The sequence below is a fragment of the Falco cherrug genome, chromosome 4, assembly GCF_023634085.1.
Source record: "Falco cherrug isolate bFalChe1 chromosome 4, bFalChe1.pri, whole genome shotgun sequence".
In the NCBI taxonomy this organism is placed as follows: Eukaryota; Metazoa; Chordata; class Aves; order Falconiformes; family Falconidae; genus Falco; species Falco cherrug.
This window is the reverse complement of record NC_073700.1, coordinates 6,000,720-6,024,054: the sequence shown is the minus strand read 5'-3', so window position 1 is coordinate 6,024,054 and position 23,335 is coordinate 6,000,720. Positions and strand designations below refer to the sequence as shown.

The 23,335-nt window shown below is 45.9% G+C and overlaps 1 protein-coding gene across 8 annotated transcripts in view; it reads left to right on the top strand.

Annotated features, from left to right (window-relative positions):
* Nucleotides 1-16,486: 16,486 nt before the first annotated feature.
* BICD2 (BICD cargo adaptor 2) overlaps nucleotides 16,487-23,335 on the top strand; it is a 96,457-nt gene continuing 89,608 nt past the window's right edge. For 6 of the 8 annotated variants that reach the window (XR_008731836.1, XM_055707929.1, XM_055707928.1 and 3 more), the window contains exon 1: nucleotides 16,487-16,975. Coding sequence is in view for 7 of the 8 variants with exons in the window: in XM_055707929.1 (XP_055563904.1) it covers nucleotides 16,736-16,975 (240 nt within the window). In the remaining variant the exon portion in view is untranslated. The remainder of the gene's footprint in view (nucleotides 16,976-23,335) is intronic. The other 2 variants (XM_055707930.1, XM_055707927.1) reach the window with 2 other exon arrangements.

Below are 23,335 nucleotides of genomic sequence, written 5' to 3'. Positions count from 1 at the left end.
TCAAGGACACAGCAACTTTCAGGACAATCTTGATACTTACCAGAGAAAGAAGGATCAGGAATCCATGCAGTGCCTATTAATCCTTTGCCATTGCTATTTACCTCAAGATTAGCCCTTTTTTTGGTTTAATCCCTAGATGGTACCAGCCCACCCGTCTGAAACACTGGTATGTTTATTTTAGCTTGTAGCAATCTGGCAGCTGGAACTGCTCAGCCCCATGCACTACATTGCCTTCTGCGGGCTCACCAATAAACATGGTCCATACAGCTTGCTCAGAAGCAAGTTTCCGCATTTACAGCTTATTTCAGTTTCACCTTTGCTACCCACTCACTGCTGTCCCTACTAGCACTGCAGTTCCTATGCATCTGTGCTTTTGCAAGTCGGCTGTGCCTGCTAGTTTAAAGGTTTGCTCCCTCAGACCTCCGGCAGCATTGCGTGGGGCACGTGGGATGGCACCATACAGGCAGAGCATTGAAGAGCAGCAGCTTTGCTGTGGAAGCCTGGGACCAAGGTCTCCTCACTGGGGGTGGCAGCTTGCCACCTGGAAGTTGCTTTTCCTTTGTGGTAGCACTTTCTGCCTTTCACATTCTGCTGGAAAGAGCAAGGGTTGTCTGGAAAGGAAAGAGCAGCATTTAAAATGGCAGTGGTCAAAATGAAAGGGGTAGCAGCTCTGGCAACTGTAATTTTGAGGGCTACACAGAAGGTGGATTTGAATAACAGAGTAAATCTGAAATCTGAAGATGTATCTCTCTTCCTTCCTGCCCTTAACCCTCTCCCTCCCCCCAAGCCAGGGTAACCCGAGCGTTTGTGCCAGTTCATCAGCTGATACAGCTCTTTGGGAATTTTCCTTGCAGATGATAGAGGTCGCCTTAAGTCAACTGCCAGATTCACTCTGTTAAAAGGCTGTTTGGAAACCAGTGGATGAAGACATTAGCTCCCTTCAAGGACTGGGATTTGGGTATTTAATCTTGTTCTTGCACTGGGACTTGGGTATTTGCTTTTTGGTTTGTGGGTGAGGGGGGGGGTATTTCTTTTGACAATCTGGGTATAGAGGCTTGAAGCAGAAGAGGACTTGAGACATACATACTGTACCCAGCAATAACAAGTTAAATTTTAATGCTCACGGCTGTGGCAAACAGGGAAAGAGCGTCCAACTCATTCTTGCAATCTGTATTGTGTTGACGTTGACAGACTGTTCCTCCATGATTTATTGTGGCTGTTGTGTAGAAGAGATGGGAGAAACCTCTTCTCCTACAACCCTCTTTGGGTATTTCCAAAGCAATCACACAGTTGCTTTTTTTCTCCAGGATGAGTTTCAATACTTTGAAAAAGAGTGGCTTTTTTCTCTGATGTAGGCTATGTATACTGAGTATACTATAGCACAGAAAGTTTAAGGTCATTTTTACGTAGCTTGTAGGTCATGAATTTTCCCTGATCATCTTTCATCTGAAATTTGGATTAGATTACTGGAATTAGGAAACAATCTGGCTTAGATCTAAAACCCATCCAAGCCAATGAGACCTACCTAAACCCCACTTTAGCATTCCTGGGTGATGTATCTGAGTTCCAAGGAATAGCATCCATTATGATAGATGCTATCAAATAAAACTTTTTGAATTTGGATACCTAGGTAGAAACCTGAGAGCTTTTCTCCCAGATGAGCTGATCCCCACCATACTTACACAGAAGAATTGGATACCAACATTTTAAGGAACTTCTCACGAAATGGTGAGAAGTCAAAGGCAGCCTGTGGCCCAGACCTTGGTACAAAATAGCATCGGTCTGCCAGGCTGCCCACCAGATGGAAGTGTTACCCAGCTCCTGTGCGGGGATGGACAGGCTGGCCCTTTGCAGGACACGTGTGTCACAGGGACTTGAGAGGCCACAGAAATGCATCTTGAAGTCTCTTACTGTCCACTGTCCTCTGCCACCAGCACAATCGGCTCCAGTTGGAGCAGAGTGCGGGGGGGATCCCACGCTGCACTTAGGGCACTCATTTCCCCACGATTGGCACCGTAGGGCGCTTTGTCCCAGTTATTATGTTACTAGGACCTACCCAGAGACTCAGGTAGTGCTCTGGGACCGGTGCCGGCAGGGAATGGCAACCATTGGTGAAAACCAAACAGAAGATGGTATTTTTTCAAGCTTTTCCTGCTACAGTCATCACTTGAAATCCAAGAGACATTTTTTTCCCTTTTGTCTCTTTCTGACATCGTCTCCCCCATTGTTCCTTTATTCATGCCCTCTTTTTCTTGTCTTTCAAAAGATCAACTAGTGTATAAAAATTGTCTTCATTATTACAGCCACCTGTGGGAACTGCACAATTGCTCCTTCTGTCATAACTGCCCTGCACTCTCCTGGCATGTTCTGTGTTCCCACACTTAAATTATTTTTTTGTTTTTGATAATCCTTCTAGAAAAGCTGGGCTCTTTGAGCACTTGCTCTTACTTTTGCCTCCTTGTTAATAATCTCCACACCCTCCTTTTCCTGCACTCTTGTCTCAGGTCTGATCATGTTTACCTTCAATTGGAAATGCCCTGAGGCAAGGGAGTATGTGTAATTATGAAAGGGATGATTAAATCTCATTACTCTGAAGAAATTACAGTTCATAATGTTCTTAAGAAGCCAGCTGAATGTGTATTGAATCAATGATGCTATAAGGAGAGGGAAGAACTACTACCTGACACTTTTGCCTTTACAAAATCAGTCTCAAATAAAGCTTATTTTTGTCCAAAACCTGGATAAATCCCTTTTTAATCTTATGCTGTCCCTATTCTAAAAAAAAAAATAATTAAAAAATCCCTCCTTGTGGTGAGCTGCCACAATTGACACCATCATCGATGTAAGGCAGCCTTCTTATTACAGATGCTATTTCCTTAGTTACTGGCAGGACAGATGCAACTGCCTGAGAGAGGAGCATTAAGCAATAGGTCAAAAATGTCAGCAAAACACTTGGAAGGCTCACAATATACTGGTAAAAAAGGCTTGTCCTCATCACAGGTGGTGAGGATTAACTTCAGTGACTTTGCTCTGAAATACCTTGCACCCACAAACCTTTTTTCCTTGGAGTTGTTTTTTGTTTTTTTTTTAACAACCAAACATTTGGAGGAATCATTTGGCAATTGAATATATGATTAAACCCATTTATAGTGATGCAAGACCTACTGGCTTTCAACAAAGTAGGTGTGGAGGCATCTCTGTTCCAATGCAGCTGTGGCTCACTGGTCAGGTCCTCCCACTTCTCCACTCTGCTGAGCTTTGTCTTTTCATCTGCATTCCCTCTGTGATGACAGGTCTTCCTTGGCAGCTGCAGCTTCCCTCTCCTGGCGTGCAGCGACCAGGGGTTGTCCTCTGTTTGCTTTCCCACCTTCCAGTACTTTAGATTACCTGGTAGCTTAAGGGAGACCTGTCCCGGCAGCTGGGGCTGGCTGGTCTCAGGGCGACAGGAACTGCCCTTGCCCCATCCATACCTCCCAATATATAGCGTAACAAATCCAAGGTGGTGGGTGAGTGGAGTTTTGCTGGAATAACAGTGAAACAGAGAAGCTCTGCTACTGGCAACAAGAATGTTAACAACAGCAAAAGGGGGTTTGGAGCATGTGCAAGGCACCCAGTTATGGGTAACCTATAAGGGAAATAGGTGAGTTCCCACCACCAACTGCTGCATTTTGCAGATTTCCTAATTACTGCCCAAATTCTTGAGCCACCCAATTTGCACAAAACCTGTTGTCTTCTCTCTCTTTTTCCCTCTTTTTTTTTTTCCTCCTGTAACATCAGCACAATGAAAAGAGGGGACAGAGAGGGGAGTGGTAAACGGCTGCGTGTCACACAGAGAGACAATCCAGCTCCCAGGAGCGCAGAAGCTTTGTCCGCACGCACAAGTCCACAAGGTTTGACTGCTTGTAGCACAAAGTGGCAATTCCCCCTGTGCTGCCCAAGCAAAGGGCTCAGGATATAATTCAAAATCTCACGGTGCTGTGTGGCTGTGGTGATTCTGCAGGAAAGCGTGCTGGGGCAGGCAAGCCCAGCCACTCCTGCTGATCCCGTGGCAGGGAGACAGAAAATCTCTAAGAAAGAAGTGTGCCCTGAGATGTTTTTATAGCCTAGGTATGGCCACAGAGCAGGGGTCATGCCGTGAGGCGTTTGGAGTGGGAATATGAGGAATGTAAACACGCTGGAGAAAGAATTATGGCAGAAGTTGAACTATGAAAGCTCTACTTATGGTCACATGCAAGTTTAAAGGTGGGGTTGGGCCTTTTAAAGGTGTACTGGACAGGCAAGCAGCATGAGGGAACAGCAGGAAAAAAAGGGAATAGAAGAAAAATTCAGCTCCTCAAGGATAACTGCATGGGATCAAGCGTCACCAGAAACATCATCTATGATGTGGAGAGGGAGGACAGGGCAACCTCAGCATCTCTGTCTCAAAACAGTCTGGTTCCACTTGTTCTTAGTTTACGTAAACTGTAAATAGTTTAGTAGAGTACAAACTCTTGAAGTAGGGAAGTGAGGAGGCCACGGTATGAAGTCTCATTGAGATGTCTCCAAGGGTATGTCACAAATTCTGTTTTCTAATTAACTGTCTTACTTCTCACTCTCACCTCAGTTGTTCTCATCGGGAAATTACTCTGTAACCAGACTCTGCTGCAGAACTAGGTAGGAAAGCTGGGAAAAGCCATCCCTTTTCCTGTGTATTTTACCAGTATCTGGGATAATGTGGAAGTTTCAGTTGAATCACTGGCATAGAAAAATCTGTAACAGTGATGTGCAGACACAGCTGTCTATAGCTAGCACATATACTCTAGGGAGCTTGGAGCTGACAATGTATTTGCTTGTTTACAGAAACAGTAAAAAAAGACTCTTAATTTCATTTGTGTGGAGAATTTTGGCACATGGTAGGTGTTTGGACCATGTAATAAATACAGCTTATATTCCCATTTTTCTATTTTGCATATAAAAGCCATGGGGTTTATATTTTTTCCGTCAGTCTGTCTCCTTCTTTCTCATCATCCATCATTTCCTTCAGAGTGACATTTGTTCCCAGGCTGAAGATACCGATGATTCAATCTCAGCTCTTTTCTAAAGGGAATAAATACAAGCACCTCCATGCAAATTGCAATCTTCTGGTCAGTATCTTCTAAGTCAGCAGAAGATCTCAAGATACCTATTACAGTTCCTGTATATGCTAGTTCGTTAAAAATGTGTATGAATCTTCTAAAAGCAGGAATCCTCCTGGCTTTGCCTCACCTTCCAAGACTTGGGTGGGAAACTCATTCTCTTCTCTCCTTCCTACACTGCCACTGGAGTATTTCCTTTCTGTTTGCTTGCACTGCAGCATCAAGGTAACAGCCACAGCCGCTTGAGTAATTCAGTCAGTTATCCTGGCTTTATTCTGCTGGAAAGAAGCTGTGGAGAACAAGATATAAAAGTTGTATGTGCCAGGTTCAGGGTAATGCTCTCTTTCCTGTTAGATCAACCGGCAGTGGAGTTGGCTGACAAGAGCTGTTGAAGCAAGGTCAGTTGTGGTCCTCCAGCCTGGTGTGCCTCTTTGCTAATGGCCAGAGCTCAGCTGTTGTACAGGTTTCCTTATCTTAGGGGCTGGTTTGGGGCGGTGGGGCAGCAGGTTTCAACGTGGTGCAAGTAGAAGAAATGTGCTGCCCGAGGGTGCCTTTAACAGAGACGTTATCACAGGCGGGCAGTGGGTGGAGAGGCCATTGCACACTAGCAATTCTGCCTGAACTGGCTGGGGAAGTAGCAAAGTGGGAGATGTTACCCAGAGAGTCCGGGAGTAGCTGAGCCAAGCTCTGGGAAACCTGATAGTCCAGTGGGATGTTGCACTGTGTCCCCCAGGTGCATCCTTCCAACCTGCCCTTCAGTGACCCAGGGCTGGGCACAGGTCTGTGACCACGGGGGAGGCTGGAGGGGCAGCCTGCGCCCCAGAGACTCTGTCCATCGGTCCTCTATCCCTGTACCAGTAAGTCCCCTCCAGCCTGTTCAGGTATCTTTGTGCACAGCCATTTGGTGTGAGTCTTTCAGGCAAGTTATTCAGGGAGGAATAATCCTTCTCCAAGGGGACAGCACCTGCATGGGTCACAGGCCAAGCTCCATGAGAAGCTGTAAAACTGATGTGTTGTCTGAGGAACTGGAGCAGTAGTTAGCCTCCATGGGTAGTGCCTGTGCTGGCCCTTTTCTGCTTCCTTTTGTACTTACAGAAGAAAATATATTTGATTTCTGCTCCTGCTGCTGCAGTCCATTAACTGTCTTCCATTTCACAGCTGGGTGCTATTTTTCTCAAGGGAAAGTGATGCAATAAAGATACTTCAAATAGTGAAAGTTCTTTACCCCATTAACGGCTTTTAGAGTTACGCCTTTGGGGAGAGATTTTCAAAGGTACTGCACCGAGGTCTGATTTCCCCCTCTACTTTTGAGATCTTTCTCTCTAACTGTACAGGCTCCAGAGGTGGCTGGGTCACCCCGTACAGATAACAGCAAGGTCTTGGCTTTGGCCAACTTTCCCCTCAGATAACTGGGCTGCAATGCCTGAGTGGGTGAGTTGTTGGTGAGCACCATCTTGAGTTACTACTGCTTGACTCTTTACACCAGACCAAAACCACGGTGGGTAAAAAAAATCTTTGCTTGGGAAATGTGTTGAGCTGTAGAGAAGGGAAAGAAGGTACTTTTCCTTCTCCAGAAAGCATATAGTCATCCAACTACTAGAGAGGATATGGGGTATATTATTTGAAGGGTTCCATGAAATTGAAATCTAGTCCTGTCTCCGAAATAACTCACACAATTGTTTTTTTAATACATCTATTGCTGAGAAGAATATTCTAGAGCATAGAATAGGAAATTATGATTTTCTTGGACCTCCTCCTATTTGAGTGCGTTGCAACGACCTGCCAAAAAGCCATTTCAGAGCATATTCTTCATACCTGGCTTATGGGTGTGTGTCCCTACATTCATTGGATGTACTGTATACCTGCAGCTCCCACTGGCTTCAGCACTACTAAACATCCAGAGCCGGAGTGGAAATTCAAAACACAAAGCACCCACAATCCAGAGCCATTCCCAGGAATGAATATAAGCTTCCGTGAGACAGGTGTTAACGTTAAATGCCATGACAAATGTCAAATTAATGTGTTTGTTATCTGGTTATGTCAAACTAGGAGACGGTATCCCCTTTGTTACTGGACTAGCAATAGTTAAGAGGCAAAATAAAACACTTCTCCAGCCATGCTGGCTCCTGCATGATCTTGCAGACACTTAGGTAAGAAATTTTACTCATGTCAATAAGATCTTTGAAGTCATTCAAATACAGAACTGTTTGCAGAAATTGGCCTGTGGTTTGCCTAATCAGTGTTGCAGTTTGAGACAGATACTTCTGGTCAAAACTCTGCTTTCTTTGGTCCTAATTTCTGACATCTTATTCATAAACACATGTTCAAAGCCCAGCTTGATGATTCCAGTTAGTTTAATTTAATTTTCCTTAATGTTTATTTCTTTGTACTGAATTATACTGTCAAACACTAGAACAAGCTGCCCAGGGAAGTTGATGTCAGATGGTTGAGTCACCATCCCTGGAGATATTTAAAAGATGTGTAGACGTGGCACTTGGGCACGTGGTTTAGTGGTGGACTTGGCAGTGTTAGATTTACCGTTGGACTTGATGATCTTAAGGGTCTTTTCCAACCTAAACGATTATATGATTCTATACTTAGAATAAACTATCATTTTAAAGATGTTACATAGCAGTACATAATCAGCTGGCCAAGTAAAACATTTGGTTTTCTCTTCTCTCCATAAGAGTGTCTTCAGGAAGCAATGTGACATTGCCCCTCTGCAAAAGGCCTACAGCAGTAAAAGTTCAATATTCAGCGCTAACAGGTAAAGATGAGGCTGATGACTGATTTAGAAATGTTGTGAGTGGCACTGCAGCGTGCCTGGGAGCATACATCTCCGGGACAAAGAGGCGCTTTCCAGATGACTAAAACCTGGTCCCTTGTGCTGAGCTGAGCATGGGAAGCTGGGAAGCAAGAAGAGCTTGGGAAGACGGGAAAGAAACAGGTTGCAAGAGCAAAACATATGGGTGAAACACTGATAAATGCTGTACTCTTAAAAATGATGTAAAAAATAGAGCTGGTTTCAGTGAAGTGACAGATAAGTGGAGCATCTTTTTAAAAACAGATCTGGGATATATATGGGATATCTGCCTGGAAGGTATGCTTAGATGGAAATGGAGAATGCTGGTGATGTTCTTGGCATCATACGTGATATGGGTTTTCATTTAGGGTAGCACTTTGTCACTGGACCTTCTCATCGTAACGATGGGCTATAATTGCCATATAATTTGCATTCATTACGGCCTATAGGAATTGTAGGTATTCCAGTCAAGAACAGGACCATTAACATTTCTTTTATTTGTGCTACATGTTGAATGATGTTACCTGTACAGTAGTGTGAATTTCTTCATGACAGGACGATAGAGGGCTGCAGTTCCTTGGATGTGGTTTCACATCAGGCTATCTCTGGCTTCCAGCTCTTCCCTTCCATCTACAAGTTTTTTTCCAGATATGGTGATGAAAAATGTAGCTTATGCTTTGGCCAGCTTGTAGTCTTTCCTGACAGAAAAAAAAAGCAAAACCCTAATTCTGTTTTTGTTTGTATTTTTGCCAATGCCTTTTGTTTTTTAAGTGTTCTTGATGCCCCCCCCCCCTTCATATGGGGAGCCCTAGTTATCTACCAAAAGAAATGGGGCATGTTCTAAGAAGAAAGTGCACCTCTTCCTTTGCACGGTCCTAGCGGCCAGTCTGGCGGGCTGACACTATGGATGGAGGCATCTAGTCCCACAGACATTGCTTGGGGAAAGCTGTGGCATGTCTGCTTTTATCTTTCTATGGGATTAATTATGTTTATAGCAGCAAAGCATGTGCTTCTGAAGTACTGCATCTCTGTTTTTTTATCAGTGTAAATGTAGGCTCATTCTTGCTTTTTAAGTAGGTCTCTTTTAAATTAATAACAAGTCCAGAGACTGGACTTGCTGTGCACCAGTAGTATCTCCAGTGCAGACAATACAGTTATATTTGTCTATAACTAGTATGAATAGATGCCTGCTACGCAGCTCGTGAGTGTACACCCGGCATGAATACACTCCTGCGTCTGCTTTGCAGATACACAAAAGGCACTTTGGAAAATAATTGACATATAAAACTGCAGTAGCTACAGAAAGTACCCCATTAAGGTCTATTTGTTGAAATGGTTACATTCAACAAGGTGCAATTAACTTGGCACTCTCTTTCCTTGTTTTCCTGAACCCTCCCATGGGGGCTCTGAACTGAGCGGTGAGGCATTTTATTATATTTTAATTGTGGATTTTATAACATCCAAGGAAAATGCTGCCCATATCAACAAATTAGAGTTATCCCTTTTGAAACAACTTAAGTTCTTTTAGTTGCCTAGAGTTGTCTTCTTTGGGTTTCGGTTGTTGCGTTGGGTTTTTTTTATAGCAGGTGTTTTTAATCAGTTCTGGAAAGGCAGCGTTATTTGAAGGCTAGAGCAGAGGGACAGGCATCAAAGGACAAAGACTAAGGTATAAGTATATTTATTTCTAACCAGATGTATAAAATAGGAACGTGCTCTTACAATCTGAAATCCACACAGTAACATTTCCAAGTGCTAAAGCAGAGCCCTGTCTCAGTTACCAGCTGCTGACATTGACCACCATACTACGTTTTACTTTCATAAAACGTTTTAATTAGGAATAATACAAATTTAATGGGAATTCAAGATATTAGTAATTAATACAGGAATTATAGCAGATGACAGTGTAATCTGTCAATTCCCAAACGACATAAATTGAAATAACATTCTCCAAACCCCAGTATCTTACTGTTCCATAACTCATTAGTTCAGAGCTCATAGCACAGACTAATTCAGCTGGGTTCTGGATCACACCGTTTACAATACCACTGTCAGTGAGCTGGCTGGCAGCTCTGTCCCTGCATGCTGTGACCTCTCTGTGCGCTTCCACCTCTTCCAAATGTTGTCATTTTGCTTTGCCACCAGTTTACACAGCTTCACCAGCCGCCTTTCCTTTATTTAAATCTGATGCTTTTGCCACTGGGGGCTCTTAGATTTATGTAACAGAGGAAAATAACAACGAGCTCAGAGCTACTGTGAATTATTTAGTTGATTAGCTTTTAAATTAATGACAATAATGCTACAGTTAGATTTTGGGTTGGGTTGGGTTTTTTTTAAGTTTTTCCTTAATCTAATCTAGAAAATTGGCACTGAGGAATACTATGTTTAGAACAGGGCAAAATGAGTGGAGAAGGACTAACAGCCATTTCCCACCTTGTTGAGCTACTTAGCAGCACAATGGGCATGTGATCGCATCAGCAAGAGGTGTAATTTACAGTTTGGCTTCTCTGATGTGGGGAAAATGCTCTATTTTAAACTTGTGCATCATCTATCAAGTGACATTAAGTCACTCAAAATAGATCAAATTCTGGCTCAGATGTGAGATGCCACAGAAGTGTGCTTCCTTGGAAGTAGAAAGAAACTTTTGAAAGTGACTTTTACATGAGCCTTGCCTTGAAGTGAAAGAAAATCTGACGGACTTCCCAGAGGCTTGCTTCCTGTTAGGGAAACTGGCGTTGCCAGGAAGGTGTTCTAGCAGTGAGGAAATCATCTGAATGCAGACATGCTGCCTCACCGTTTCTCCCAGATTAGCTCTTCAGCAAAAATGATGGAAGAGGAGGTGCCAGCAGCATCCTGGGATGCTGGCACGTTGCAGGGTATTGCAGAGAGACACCGAAGCTGCTGTGTCCCATTGGTGTCAGAAGAGCATCCTCTCTGGGGCCAAAACTCTGACCCACTGATTTCACCCATGTCACGTGAATTTGGAGTAACTCAATGACTTCCGTGAAATTCCTGCTGCACGTAACAGTGCAGCCAAAAGCAGGCTGTGGCTGTCTGTGTCTCACTTCAGAGCTTATAAGAGGGAAAATACACAAACTTCTTTTCTCAGACTGGTGGAAGTATGTAGACATATTTCTTACTTGTACAGAGAAAAGCAAAATCAGTCCCAGCTAAAGTATACGCCGCATTTCTGTGTGTCTGCATAACTATATTACTGCCCTGCAGGTGATCTTTGGCATCTGGGACCCTTTGAGTTATAGCAGGAAAGTGAAGAAGGTGGGGGGAGGGAGGCAGCGTACGGACAGAGAGAGAAATGGCATTGCAAGGATCTGCTTGGTTCTACTGGTACACCCTGCTGTGCAGGCTCTTGGGTTTTTTTCCAATTTGAACATGTGCCTAAATGATTTACTTAAAATGAAACAGACTTGGTTTAAATCCAAATGAGGGTGTGCTTACCTCATCAAAAGAGAGTGAGTAATGGTAGCTCATGTACTGCTTGTCAATCAGATTTAAAATCAGATGATTTAAAAGGGAACATTTTCAGCAGCATGAAGCATAAACATGGTCCTTCACTGCAGTTCAGTTGGGAAGAGGTCAGCCACTTGGGATGACCTGGCCCTTTCTGCAGCCGCACAGGAGCAGCTTCCTCCGGTGAATGAGACCAAGGAAGAAAAATGTTGAAAAGCGAGAGGGCACAGCACGGTCTAGAGAAGCTGTAGATGGCTCTTAGGGAGGTGCTGTGCTTGCAGTGCAGGGGGGAGGGGGAAAAAGAAGATGTTTGAGGGGGGCAAAAAATCCTCCCTTCCTCTCTGAGTTGCTCCCTCCTGGCACAGTAAGGAAATATCCTGAGCATCTGCTCCCAGGTATGCCTGGCAGATGATGTGCCACACATGCTATTACTTCGACCCTCCAACCACTCCTCCTTTGCAGCTCCTGGCAGTGGGCCAAGTGTTTATCAGCCTGGGTAACCAACCACTTGGGTCAAGGAGCAATCCTTGTGGTTGTTGTATGCTCTCCCAAATCCAGCCCAGGCATTCCATCAAATGTCTAAAGTTAAGTCACCTCTTTCTCCTGATGCTTAGTCATCTTAAGAATTTGGTTTTGTGACAGACATCTCTTAATTCCTCTGCTCATTTCTTTCTTGCATGCAGATGTTACCTCCAACAGCTTTCTGCCAGGAACTCGCCAAACTCTTGAAAATAAGTATTTTCAAGCCACTCGAGCCTTTCAGGTTCTTTTTTTGAAGCATGTTTTGTTTAAGAACAGTCATTACCGTAACTTACTCAAACATCTAGCCAGTCCCAAAGTGTTCTTGCCTCTGAAGTAATTTTTCTTTTTTCTTAATTAGAAAACGAAGAAAGATTTGGGGACTGCTCGCTAGGGTTTCTTATGGCTGTTTCAGGGGCAGTTTAAAGATTTTTTTTTGTTGTTCTGATGTTTGCTATAGCTGAGCTGTACACAAATGCAGTGGATAAAAAGAGAATGAAACAATGGTGTGCTGTACCAGCTTATTTTTGTACACTTGAACTAATCTAAATAAGATATAAAAAGAAAGGCATTTCTAAGGATTCTTATGTCTGTAGTCATTGAATTTTAGGCACAGGTTAGGTTGGCTTTCCACACTCATTCAGCTGGGATTTTCAGAAAAATTCAGCTTGTTGGAATCGGACTATGCCTTCAGATACCTGAACATTTTGCAGCATTGGATAGAGTGCCTATGTACTTTGGGGTCTGGACTCAGGTTAGAAAAAAACTAGCGCTGGAGAGCTTTGCCTTTGCTGTGATTTTTGCACTGGGGAAAATTTGTCTGTGGGTTAACTCCCACAAGCAGAAACACTATCCAACTCTATTTAGTATTCAAGATGGCTCCCGTGTAGTCCTACCACCCTGTGCTCACCAGTTAGCTTTAACGTCTCAGCAGGAAAAAAGAGACCAAGATGTCTTCTCCATCTATTGTGAAAAGTATATAGCACTATAAACGCACTTGGCTGTGACACCTCAAATCAGTGGGGTAACAGATAAGCCTTTGCACTGCTGGTGTTTGGGGACAGTGAGCAGTGCCCGAAGTGGGCAGTGGCCTCTGGTTGTGCTCAGGAGGAGGCGATGGGCATGGGCCAGGTTGCACTCCTCACTCACTACAAGCTTTTATTATGCTGCATCATTACCTTGAATGATGACGGGAACCTTAGCTTTGACAAGCCATGCCAGTTTTCTGGAACTGTGCAGAAATGCTTTTGAAATAGCTATTGCGATAGTTATAAGGGCTGCTGGGTATTTGCCTTTGCATCTTGAGCAGTTTTTCCAAACAACAAAGTGTGAAACCTAGCAACACATCTTCATTTTAAGAATGACCTAGAAAACAAATAATTACCCGATGAAGTCACTTGCACTATGCCAAGTTGATCAGCTCATCTCTGTTAATCTCCCAAACTGGTCAGGTCTCACAATTTACTTGTAAGCCCAGCAATATTCAGAATGTGGACTGAAGCTCCATGTCCTCAGAGCAAGTCTTTACATGCAGATTTCAGCTTTGGAAAGGGAGGAGCACCAAAGAGTAGCTAATTTGTTCAAGTCCGGAGCTGCAGAGAAAAACCTGAGCACAATGAAGGCTCAGAAAGTGTGAGGTGAAAGAAAACATGCCAGTATTTAGTATTAAAAATACCTTCTTGATGAATCAGTTGTAAATGGATGGCTTTAGCAATAGTACCTAACAGGGGGAGACAAAAGAAAAAAAAAGGCAAAAGGCAACAGATTTGAGAAGAAATACTAATACTTAAAAACATAGTGTGGGGGAGAATCTGAGAGACAATGCCTTTATTTTCCTCACTTGGGTTTTAAAAAGAATCAGGATGTTTAAATGCCCTAAAAATGTTCCAGGTCACACAGAGATGGTCGTGGCGGTGCAGCAGTGTAAATCCAGTGCAAGAGTAAAGACACCGCTACGTGAGAATTCAGCTTTATGGAAACAGCCCTGAATTTTTGTTTTCACATTCATTTCATCTGGAAATGGTGGGCTGCAGCTACTGTCATTTTAATGTGGACTTTCTCAATAAATTCATTGGGGAGGCACTGTTTTGAAGGCCACCAGAGCCTGAGGAGACCAGGAGCAGGAGACAGCTCTGCTACCTCAGCAGAGCGTGCCTGAGGGTGAGGTCCAGGGAAGCCCCCCTGGCAGGCCTGGGGGGGACACGCTACTTCTGCATCAACTCACCCCCTGCTGGGTTTCAAGGTATTCTGAGCTGATGCAAGATTCCCACCATAGAGCTGTAGTACGGTTTGAGTTGGAAGAGGATTTGGTTAATTCATCCCTCATTTATGATCTATTTTTCTGCCTTCCTAGTGCACTGGCTACAGCACATTAACTCCCAGGGACACCTGAGCTGAGGGATTAAAAGTAACTCTGAGGAAATATTACTGACTTCAAGTGACTATCAGCGACACTGCCAACCTCTTTACTCTGTTCTTCATCAGATGTACCTTCTTCCACTGAGGACACCTGTCAGCGGCACCTCTCAGTGTCTGCACAATTCATCATGAAGTAACTACCTGAATTTTAATGAACCCTTTGGGGTGTAATACTAGAATTTGCCAGTGTAGCACATTCCTGAAAAAAAACCAGCTAAACTCTCAGGTTTCAGGTAGAAGTTGGAAATGAAAAGGGAAAGCCAATGCGGCAGTTGTGCCTGCCAGCTCTCCTCTGCTCCACCAGTCCATGGCTGGGCCAGTATGAAGCAGAGATGCTCTCCTCTGTGTCCTTAGCTGCTGCCAGCCTACCACTTATCTATGTTAGCAGGTAACAGAGGGGAAGTGTATTTCACACTAAATGAGGTTGCTTGGAGGTTTTAATCCTGAGGCTGCATGGTCCAAATCTACTGAGGACAATGGTGTGTTTTGCACCAGTTGAAAACAATGTTAAGATCACAGGCAGCCCTGAGTAGGACCTAAAAACGACAGATGCAGATTTTAAATGAGCTTCAGCACATGCAGCTGACATGGCTTCAGAGGAACATAAAACCCTGATGCTGCACCAGTGCTGATATGCTGATTATGGAATGGCCGTGTGGGTATTTTCTGGCTTAGGCCAACCAGGTATTTATTTGCTGTCAACAAAAAAACTTTCCTGAGGAATTCTGAAAATAAAAAGCCAAAGGAATTTCACATAAATACCATCGGCTGAGGACACTGACTCGCTGCTTCTTAGATTCAGGTGACTGTGTCATATCGATGCTTGTGGGACAAATACATCCCAGCACCTCAGGCATGAGTGGCTCCGGTGTCAGAACCCTGAAAAAAAAAAAATGGCTAAGGCAGTTTCATGAGTAAGAGGCAGTATTCAGACATGATACAATTTATGAAAGAGATGACGGGTTATATGCACCAGGACAACTCGAGAAACACTGGCAGAAGTTGAAAGTAGCTTCAAAAAACCCTGCAGCTGTGAGCAAAGATGTTGCTCTATGTTCTAAACCTCGTGGAGCGCTCCAACACACATAATTGTTTTATTATGTTTGGCATTTGCTTATCGGTTTATTGCCAATTATTTCTGACACTGGAAGAAACCCTGGGCTGCGTTTGCAGCACTGAAGGAGGGCGAAGCAGCTGGGGAGCCAGGCATGCCCTCCTGCCGATGGATGTAACTGCCGATGGGGGTAACGCAGGGGCACGGTCATGCCGCCTGTACAGCGCTGCTTAGGAATTGCAGTGCTCCAACAAGAGAGGCGTCTGCCCTGTTCGGCCTTTGTTGTTTTATAATTAATTCTACCCATGGTAGAGAAATGAGTATCCCAGTCGCTGTGCCTTTGCCACTGTACTTGCCCAATGGCATAACCTGTTGCTACAGCCCAGCACGTGTTCCTGCCAGACTGGCAAATCCTTTGTGCGGCTGTGATAGCCCAAGTCGTGCCTACAGCCATTTCTGACAGCGGAACTCGCCACGACGTCTCCCTTCTCCTGCTGGGCAGTCCGGCAGGCGTCCTGTCCCGTGGGTGGCTGCACCCTGCGGGGCGATGCGGGGGGGTGCAGAGTCCTGTCCCAGGGTGGCTGCACCGTGCCCGGGCCGGTGGGGCACGGGTCCTGCCCCGTGGGTGGCCGCATGGGGGGCACAGGGTTCGCCCCCGGCCGGCGGACGGCGCGGGGAGAGCTGAGGCCCCGGCGCCTCGCCTCGCCCCAGCCGCCTGTTCCTCCCATGCCGGCGCGGCCTGTGACACATGGCCCGGTAAAAAGGGCACCTTCCCAGCCCACGCGCGGCCGCCGCCGGATGGCCTCAGCACGGCACCGCCGTGCTACACCCGGCCGCTCCCGGCAGCACCGGCAGCCGCCGCCAGGGCCGCACACCCGCCGCGGCCGCGTTACGGCGCCTTTTTGACGCCGCGGCCGCGAGCCGTGGTGCGCTCCGCCCCCGCCCTCCCCGGCGGCCGCGCCCGCCGCCGCTCTGCGGGCAGGGCCAGGGGTGCCCGGCAGGGGCCGCTCTCGCCGCCGCCGCCCCTCGCGGTGCATGCTGGGAGTCGTGGTCCGGCAGGCGGCGCGCCCCGCGGGGCGGCGGCGGGCGCGAACTACCGCCCCCAGCGTGCGGCGCGGCGCCGGGCCGGCCGTTCCTTTTGAATGATTTCACTGCGGTCGGCGCTCGGGGCGAGTTTCGCAGCGGCGGCGGCGCGGCGTGAGGGGCAGCGCGGCGGAGGGCGGCGGGCGTCTCGTCCGTTGATGTCAGCCCGGGCGGGCCGCGCCATGGCTGCCCGCGGGCCGCGGCGCTCCTAGGGGCGGCAGACGGGCTGCGCGTTCGCCCTTTCACCCGCTCGCCTCGCCGGCCGCCCCCGCCGCCGACATGTCGTTGGCCATGGAGGAGGAGGAGTACTCCAGGCTGGTGATGGAGTCGGAGCCCGAGTGGCTGCGGAGTGAGATCAAGCGGCTGTTCCAGGAGCTGGGCGAGACCACCCGGGAGAAGATCCAGGCGGCGGAGTACGGGCTGGCCGTGCTGGAGGAGAAGCAGCAGCTGAAGCAGCAGTACGAGGAGCTGGAGCTGGAGTACGAGACCATCCGCACCGAGATGGAGCAGCTGAAGGAGGTGAGGCGGCGGAGGGGCCAGGCCGCAGGTGCCCGCCCTGCGGGGCGGCCCACGCCCGGCCCCAGCGGGTGGTGGGGCGGCGGGCGGCTCGGGGAGGGCGGCGCCGGGGCCGCGGGCCGTGCCGGGGGCTCGGCTGAGGGGCGCCGGGGCCACCGTGGGGCTGCCGGAGCGGCCGGGCCCGCCGTCCCCCGCGCCGTCCCGGCAGAATTTGGAGGAGGGCGAGCAGGCCTCGGCGTTGCTGCGGGCTGCGCGGCTAAACCTTGCCTTCTCTTAAATGACAGGAGGCCATCGCCTTTCAGGTCGGGGTGTGTGAGTTAAAAAAAAAAAAAAGAAAAAAAAAAAAAAAGGAAGCTTTTCTGCTTCTGACCCCTCTCCTGCGCCAGGGGGATGCGGGAGGGAAGCGGGTAAATGCTTTTCTCTCGCTTCCCGACCCGTTGTGCCTCCGGCTGCGGCAGCCGGCCGGCCCCGGGGCTGCAGCCGGGCGAGGAGCCCCCCCGGGCGCTGGGGAGCGGGGAGCGCGGAGCGGGGCTCGCTGCGGCCGCGGCCCCTCCGGCGGCTGCACACGCCCGCGCTCCTTTGGGGCAGAAACCTTGCGTTGATGTTCGTAGCTTCCGTGATGCTGGCCGCCGCGAAAACAATACAGTGGGGTTTAGTTCGTATAGCTTTGTTTTGGTGCAGTTCCCTGTTGTTGGAGTCTTGTGGGGGTTTTTTGTTTGTTGGGTTTTTTGAGGAAACTTCAGATCTACTCTGTGCTGCAGAGTGAGGTCTGTCAGAAGAAGTGCTGTTATCTTAGGTCAGCTGGCGCATATGTTTTCTTCGAGCAAGGTCTTGTCCAGGCCTAGAACATGGGAAAAGCGCTGCCTCGGGATGAACCCGTGCACAGGGTGGCACCGACTCGCCAGAATCGGTAGAGCCGTGGTTAGCTGTCCTGAGAGCACAGCTGGGCCCCTGCCAGCGTGTGCATAGCATGTCCCATGGGAACTCGTTTGTCTGCTTGTACCCTTGGTTATTTTGGTGAGTGTTGCCGTGCAGGCAAACCCAGTGCTGCTTTTTCAACTGATTTAGGCCTTGTATTGATTGCAAAAGCCTAGGAGGTGTATATATGTAGATTTATTTGACCAGTGCAAACCAAGTCCGATGGGTCTTTGGTTTAGCTCATTCAGTTGGAAAAGGAGTTGGAAGTAACGTCAAAATAGCTCTTTCAAAGGGAAAGTAAGTACTTGTAAATGTACTGGTACAAATTCACAGATTCAGCTGAATGTCCTGCATCCCTTGTGTCTTTTGGTCTTGTAAATAAAGCTTTACTCTGCTTTTATTATGTTAAACAAGAATAAGGAAAAGAGGTTAATTAGTTTGAGTTACATGGCTATAAACTTGTTAACTAAATGTGCAAGCTGAGCTGATGTACCGCTATAACTAAAGACACTTGAGGCCAACAAAGTTAAAGCAGCATACAGCCGCAGAGATGCTATGTGAAAGTCAAGGGTAGAGGCAGTCTTGAAAAGAAGATGAGAGTGATAGGGTTGTGCTGAAGGGAAAGAAAAGTCAGTAAACCTGTTTGATAGAGTGGGGGGGAAACATGGCATCAGGAGGTGAAGGGACTCCCCCAGCCTCATTCAGCAAGCCAGCGCCAGACCCACGAATGGAAGTCACATTGCCTCAGTCCACAGGTAGTGCTTTAGTTGCTGTGCTGTGTACACTTGGGCATTACCTGTTTTGGCTTTCAGGTGGAAAAAGGCTTCGAGACAGCTTCTCACTCTTTTAGGGCTGCAACGCTTCAGAAGCTTGTAAAAGAGATTAAAAAAAAAAAAAAAAGGAAAATGGCAGAATCAGCAATGATTCACTCTTTTTTGCTCTTAATATGCTGAAGGATTTGCTTTGTGTGTGCATGTCCCATTGTAATTAAGTCAAAACCTGGGAGGCAAACAATTCTGGGAACAGCCTGAGGACTCTGCTGGTTAGCCTACACAGGGAAAAAGCATTGCTCCTCTAGCCTTCTTGTGATGCTGGGGAGGAATGTGGTCTGCATTAGACATTGTAAACTCCTCCTTTGAGAGCATAATTCATGCATCTGCTAAAGGTTTATCTCCTTTGGTGTTTTATGTAGCTGCTTGCTTTTCCCAGGCACAGCTAGAGGAGCGTTGCGTACAAGACTTGCCACATGTCAAGCTGCTAACTAAAGGAATTCTACTGTGGGTTACCTGAGGTTGCTCTTTTAGGTTGCAAAGGCAGGGGCCGATGGTGGCATGTCTGACTAGAACGTGGGTGCTTTCTGGCTTCTTAGCTGTGACTTCATGCAGCCTTTTAAAATACAGCACTTCTGGTCTCTATAGATCTTTTTTCTTCTTCTCCATTGGAGACCTCAGTAATACAAGGCCATGTTATGCTAAGAGCTGTGCAGGCACACAGCAGAGTTCCCAGTCCTGCTGGGTGTTGTAAATTTGGATATACTTTCATTTGTTTAATGTTATGAAGCACCCCGTGTCATGGCCCTGTTCATACTGTAGGTAAATGAGCTCTGAGCGTGGGAACTTTGTAATACTAATTTGTTGAAAGTACAGGCTTTTCTGCTATAGTTATCAGATCTTCCATAGATTTCTGGCCAGATTCTCCTACCTTTCCCCAATGCGTGATTGTAGCAGAATGTCATAGCCGTCACCTCCACGGTTTTATCCTCAGAGCTGTACCCCGTTTTGTAAAGATGTCTGTGTACACCCAGTATTTGCAATTCAAGTCCTCCTGGTGAAGCTGGGGAGCTGTCCTTTCCTCCTTGCACTGAGGCTCCACCCCAATCCCTCTTTAGTCGGGGTCCCTGATAAACTGTCAGCTCTTCCCAGAGTTTGTCCTTGTACTTGCTTGCATACTGATTTGATCTCATGAATTTTATGGTAATTTGTGCTGCATTATTTCTATAATTTTCAGTTGAGACTACTAAATTTAAATACAGACTGTCTCCCCAGGTAAACTTATTGGTTATCTTGAGTCTTTCCTTTGCTTTTGTAAAAGGGAATTGATTTCAAACTTTTATGAAACATTATAGATAAATAATACAGTTTTCACTGGTTCAGAGAAATAAGATAGTGGCTTTCTTGTAGTGGAATACTGCATCACATTGTATACATATAATTTTACCATTGTTTTTTCCTCTGTAGGAGATGAAGTAGTAAAGAGTTGTTTCTGTAGGCTGTGTTCAACTAATAAGTCATCCTGTGAGCCTTTGTGATGATGCTAACTGTATAAATTATAGGGCTACCTACCTGCCTGAGCCAGGATTTCTGTGGTTCTGAGGAAGATGGGCAGGATCAGCTCTTTGCGTGCTTCAGCTCATGAAAGTGTTTGGGGCTTTGGTTACTGGTGCTTGTGGTGATTTGTAGGGGAATGTGATGTGGAATGTTAGTTTGGAAGAGGGGTTATCTGCTGCACTCAGTACTTCCCAGTTGCTTTTGAGTTGTCAGTTATTTATTAGTTATGAAAGTGGCTGCTGTTCAAAGCTCCTTTCTGATTAGGTGCTTGTGTTGTACTGGTGGTGGTAGACTTGTGTTGAAATCCCTCTGAAAACATGGGCATTATATTATGAATTATTTATTTCTGTATAATGTAAAAGTATGCAAGTAGACTGTGGCTGTCCTTAAAACCTAAAAGCATGTGTCAGTACATCACAGTTAATGTGATCTGTATGGTTGTATATGGTTTTTAATGGAGAGGGGGTAGGGGGGAAGCTTAGGAGTGGCAGTGATCTGTACATGACCCTTCATTTCTTTGTAGCGTGGCGGTGACTCTTATTTCTGGTTTTTGCCTTTGAGGATTGCGTATTGACTTCATGCCATGACATAAATTCTCTGTAGAGGATTCCTGGGTAGGCTTGGAAACTGTCTTTGAAAGAAACATTCAAATAACACTTTGCTGCTTCATTTTCCATTAAGCCGAAGTGGGGTGTACTGTGTGACTGAGGTGGTACATCCTGGACTGTTTATTTGAATGTACTGCTCCGGTAGAGTGTATACTGTCTGTGATCACTGATGGAAGTTTTGCTTTACTTAATTCACTTACATGTGTAACAGTTAATTGGAGACATGATACTTCATCAAGACTGGCTTTTAATGCTTTAACTGTGCACCTTCAAAAGTTGGAGGAGAAATCATTCCTTTTCCCCTGTGCCTTATATGATGTTATATACCTTATAGACAGACATACAAGCTGGTTACTAAGTAGCAGTGATGTTCTGCACTGGATTTTTCTACTTTCAAACCATTTTACCAATAGTGCTGCTGGACTACTGTGCTCATTTTGTGTGTAGGAACATAAGGGCAAAGAGGTAAGAAATGGTTGGCCTAACAAGCCCGTGGCAGACTGGGATTAAATCCTCTGTGCTCGTAATTCAGTGCTGGATTGACCAGATCTTTCCATTTAATCACGGTAAACAATGATGCTCAGTAGTAATACCTCTAAGGCCTCAGGTACACCTCTGCAGCCTCCTCCTAACAAATATTCAGGTATAATATTGATTCCTGCTGAAAGGGAATGACATTTGAGATTTCCTTTATTTTGTGCACTAAACCCTTTGGTTTTACCAGCATTGCAAGGTTAGAGGTAATATTTTTTTTAAATAGACCAACTTAGGTCAAATTTAATTCTGGATATACATATGTAAATCTAGAATGAGAAAAGTACAGCTATAAATTGATGTTGGGGAACTGATACCAGTTTTGCATGTACTAATGGAAATTAGTTATACTTTTGTGATCCTGCCTTGTGGATTCTACTCCAACGCTTGCCACACTTGAAATGTAGGAGTGAACAGAGTTACTGTCTCTGGAATCTGTGGATGGGATAAGCAAAATATTCCCGTGTAAACTAAGCCACTTGTATTTTGATAAATCATAGTTGGTTTACATTAAGAATAGAGCCACCTGTAATTTTAATCTCCTATCTGCATCGGTATAGGCACTTAGTACTGTGTTTTGGAAAAGCTACTTTTCTTACGTATCCTTATTTTGGAAAAAACAAAGCATGAAAAGTTAAACATTCCAGTTTTTCCTGCTGTACTAGAAATAGTAATCTGTAAGGCTTCATGTTGCTAGCTTAGTTTTCTTTCCAGTGTTGCTTGAACTCCGTTTCTTAAAAATCAGAAATGGTAATATTCTTAAAGCCATGATTTCAGATTATTTTCTTGTGAAATTGCTGAATTTTCTTTTTGGGCTTTTTCTGATATGCCTTATGTAATAAAACATCCATAAATGTTTGTGTGAATAGTAAGGACTTTTGAGTGGAATTAAATTATTAACACCCCCCCTGCCACGTTTCCAGAGTAGTGTGTTTCCCTAAGATGCTGTAGTCTCATTGAGAGCTGTGTTTTGTGTGTTTTGGTGAAAGGTGATGTTTTATTTTTGTTTTGTGATGCTTGTCCGTGCCTCGGCCCAGAATGAGGGCAGTCCCTGACCCTTCAGCAAACATTAGATAATTTATTTTTAATTTTCTACATTAGATTAAACCCAAGGTTTTGGCAGCAGTAGTGCCATTTACTATGCATTTTTCCCCTGAAGTGTGGCAGTGCTGGCTGTTTGCTGTCCTGCTGGAGGGGATACAGTGAACTATACTGTGGAACTGAGCCAATTTTTTTTTTTTTTTTTTTTTTTTTGTTAACAGATTTCTTCCTGTTTTTGAATTAAGTCATTTCCCTGATTTGGGTCACAGGCTTGCTGCACGTGGTTGTGCAGGTACTGCCTCACCAAAAGCATGTTACAGCAGCAGCAGCAAATAAGTGATGAGAGGAGCATCCTAAGCTAGTCACGCTGCTGAGCTCGATGGTGAAATTGCTGCCGGAACAGCACAAACCATCGCCTGCACAGCGTGCCTGAGTCCATCTTGTCTGACTGCTGGGAACTGGCAGTCTTGGGGATGCTGCAGTGGCAACAGCATTGTCATGCTGGTTGGTTATATCCCAACAGGGGTCTGTACTGGGATGTAGTGTCCTGCAACGCTGAGGAGCTGTTCCTGTTTGAGACTTAGAACCTTCAGCGTTCAGTCCTGGATTGAGGGCACTTGAGGGCTGAGGCTCTGCATGTAGGATGGAGAGAGCATGGCGATAGGGTCAGCAGCAGGGGACAAGCAGTCCCGACAGGAGAAACACCAGATCAACTACTGCAGGCTGGCAGCCTCTCTCTGCAGATGCTGCAGGGGAACATTTCTTCAAAGTGATACTGCTGAGGGCGTGAGCAAACCTGGAGGGCTTCTGATGGGCACCCCTGTGTGGGTGATGGCTGTGTATTCCTACATCTCTGGCCAAAGTTTGTGCAGCCGGTGATGTGGCAGATGTCCTGCCTGGAAACTGAGTCTCAAACCTACAGTCATCAATGGTGT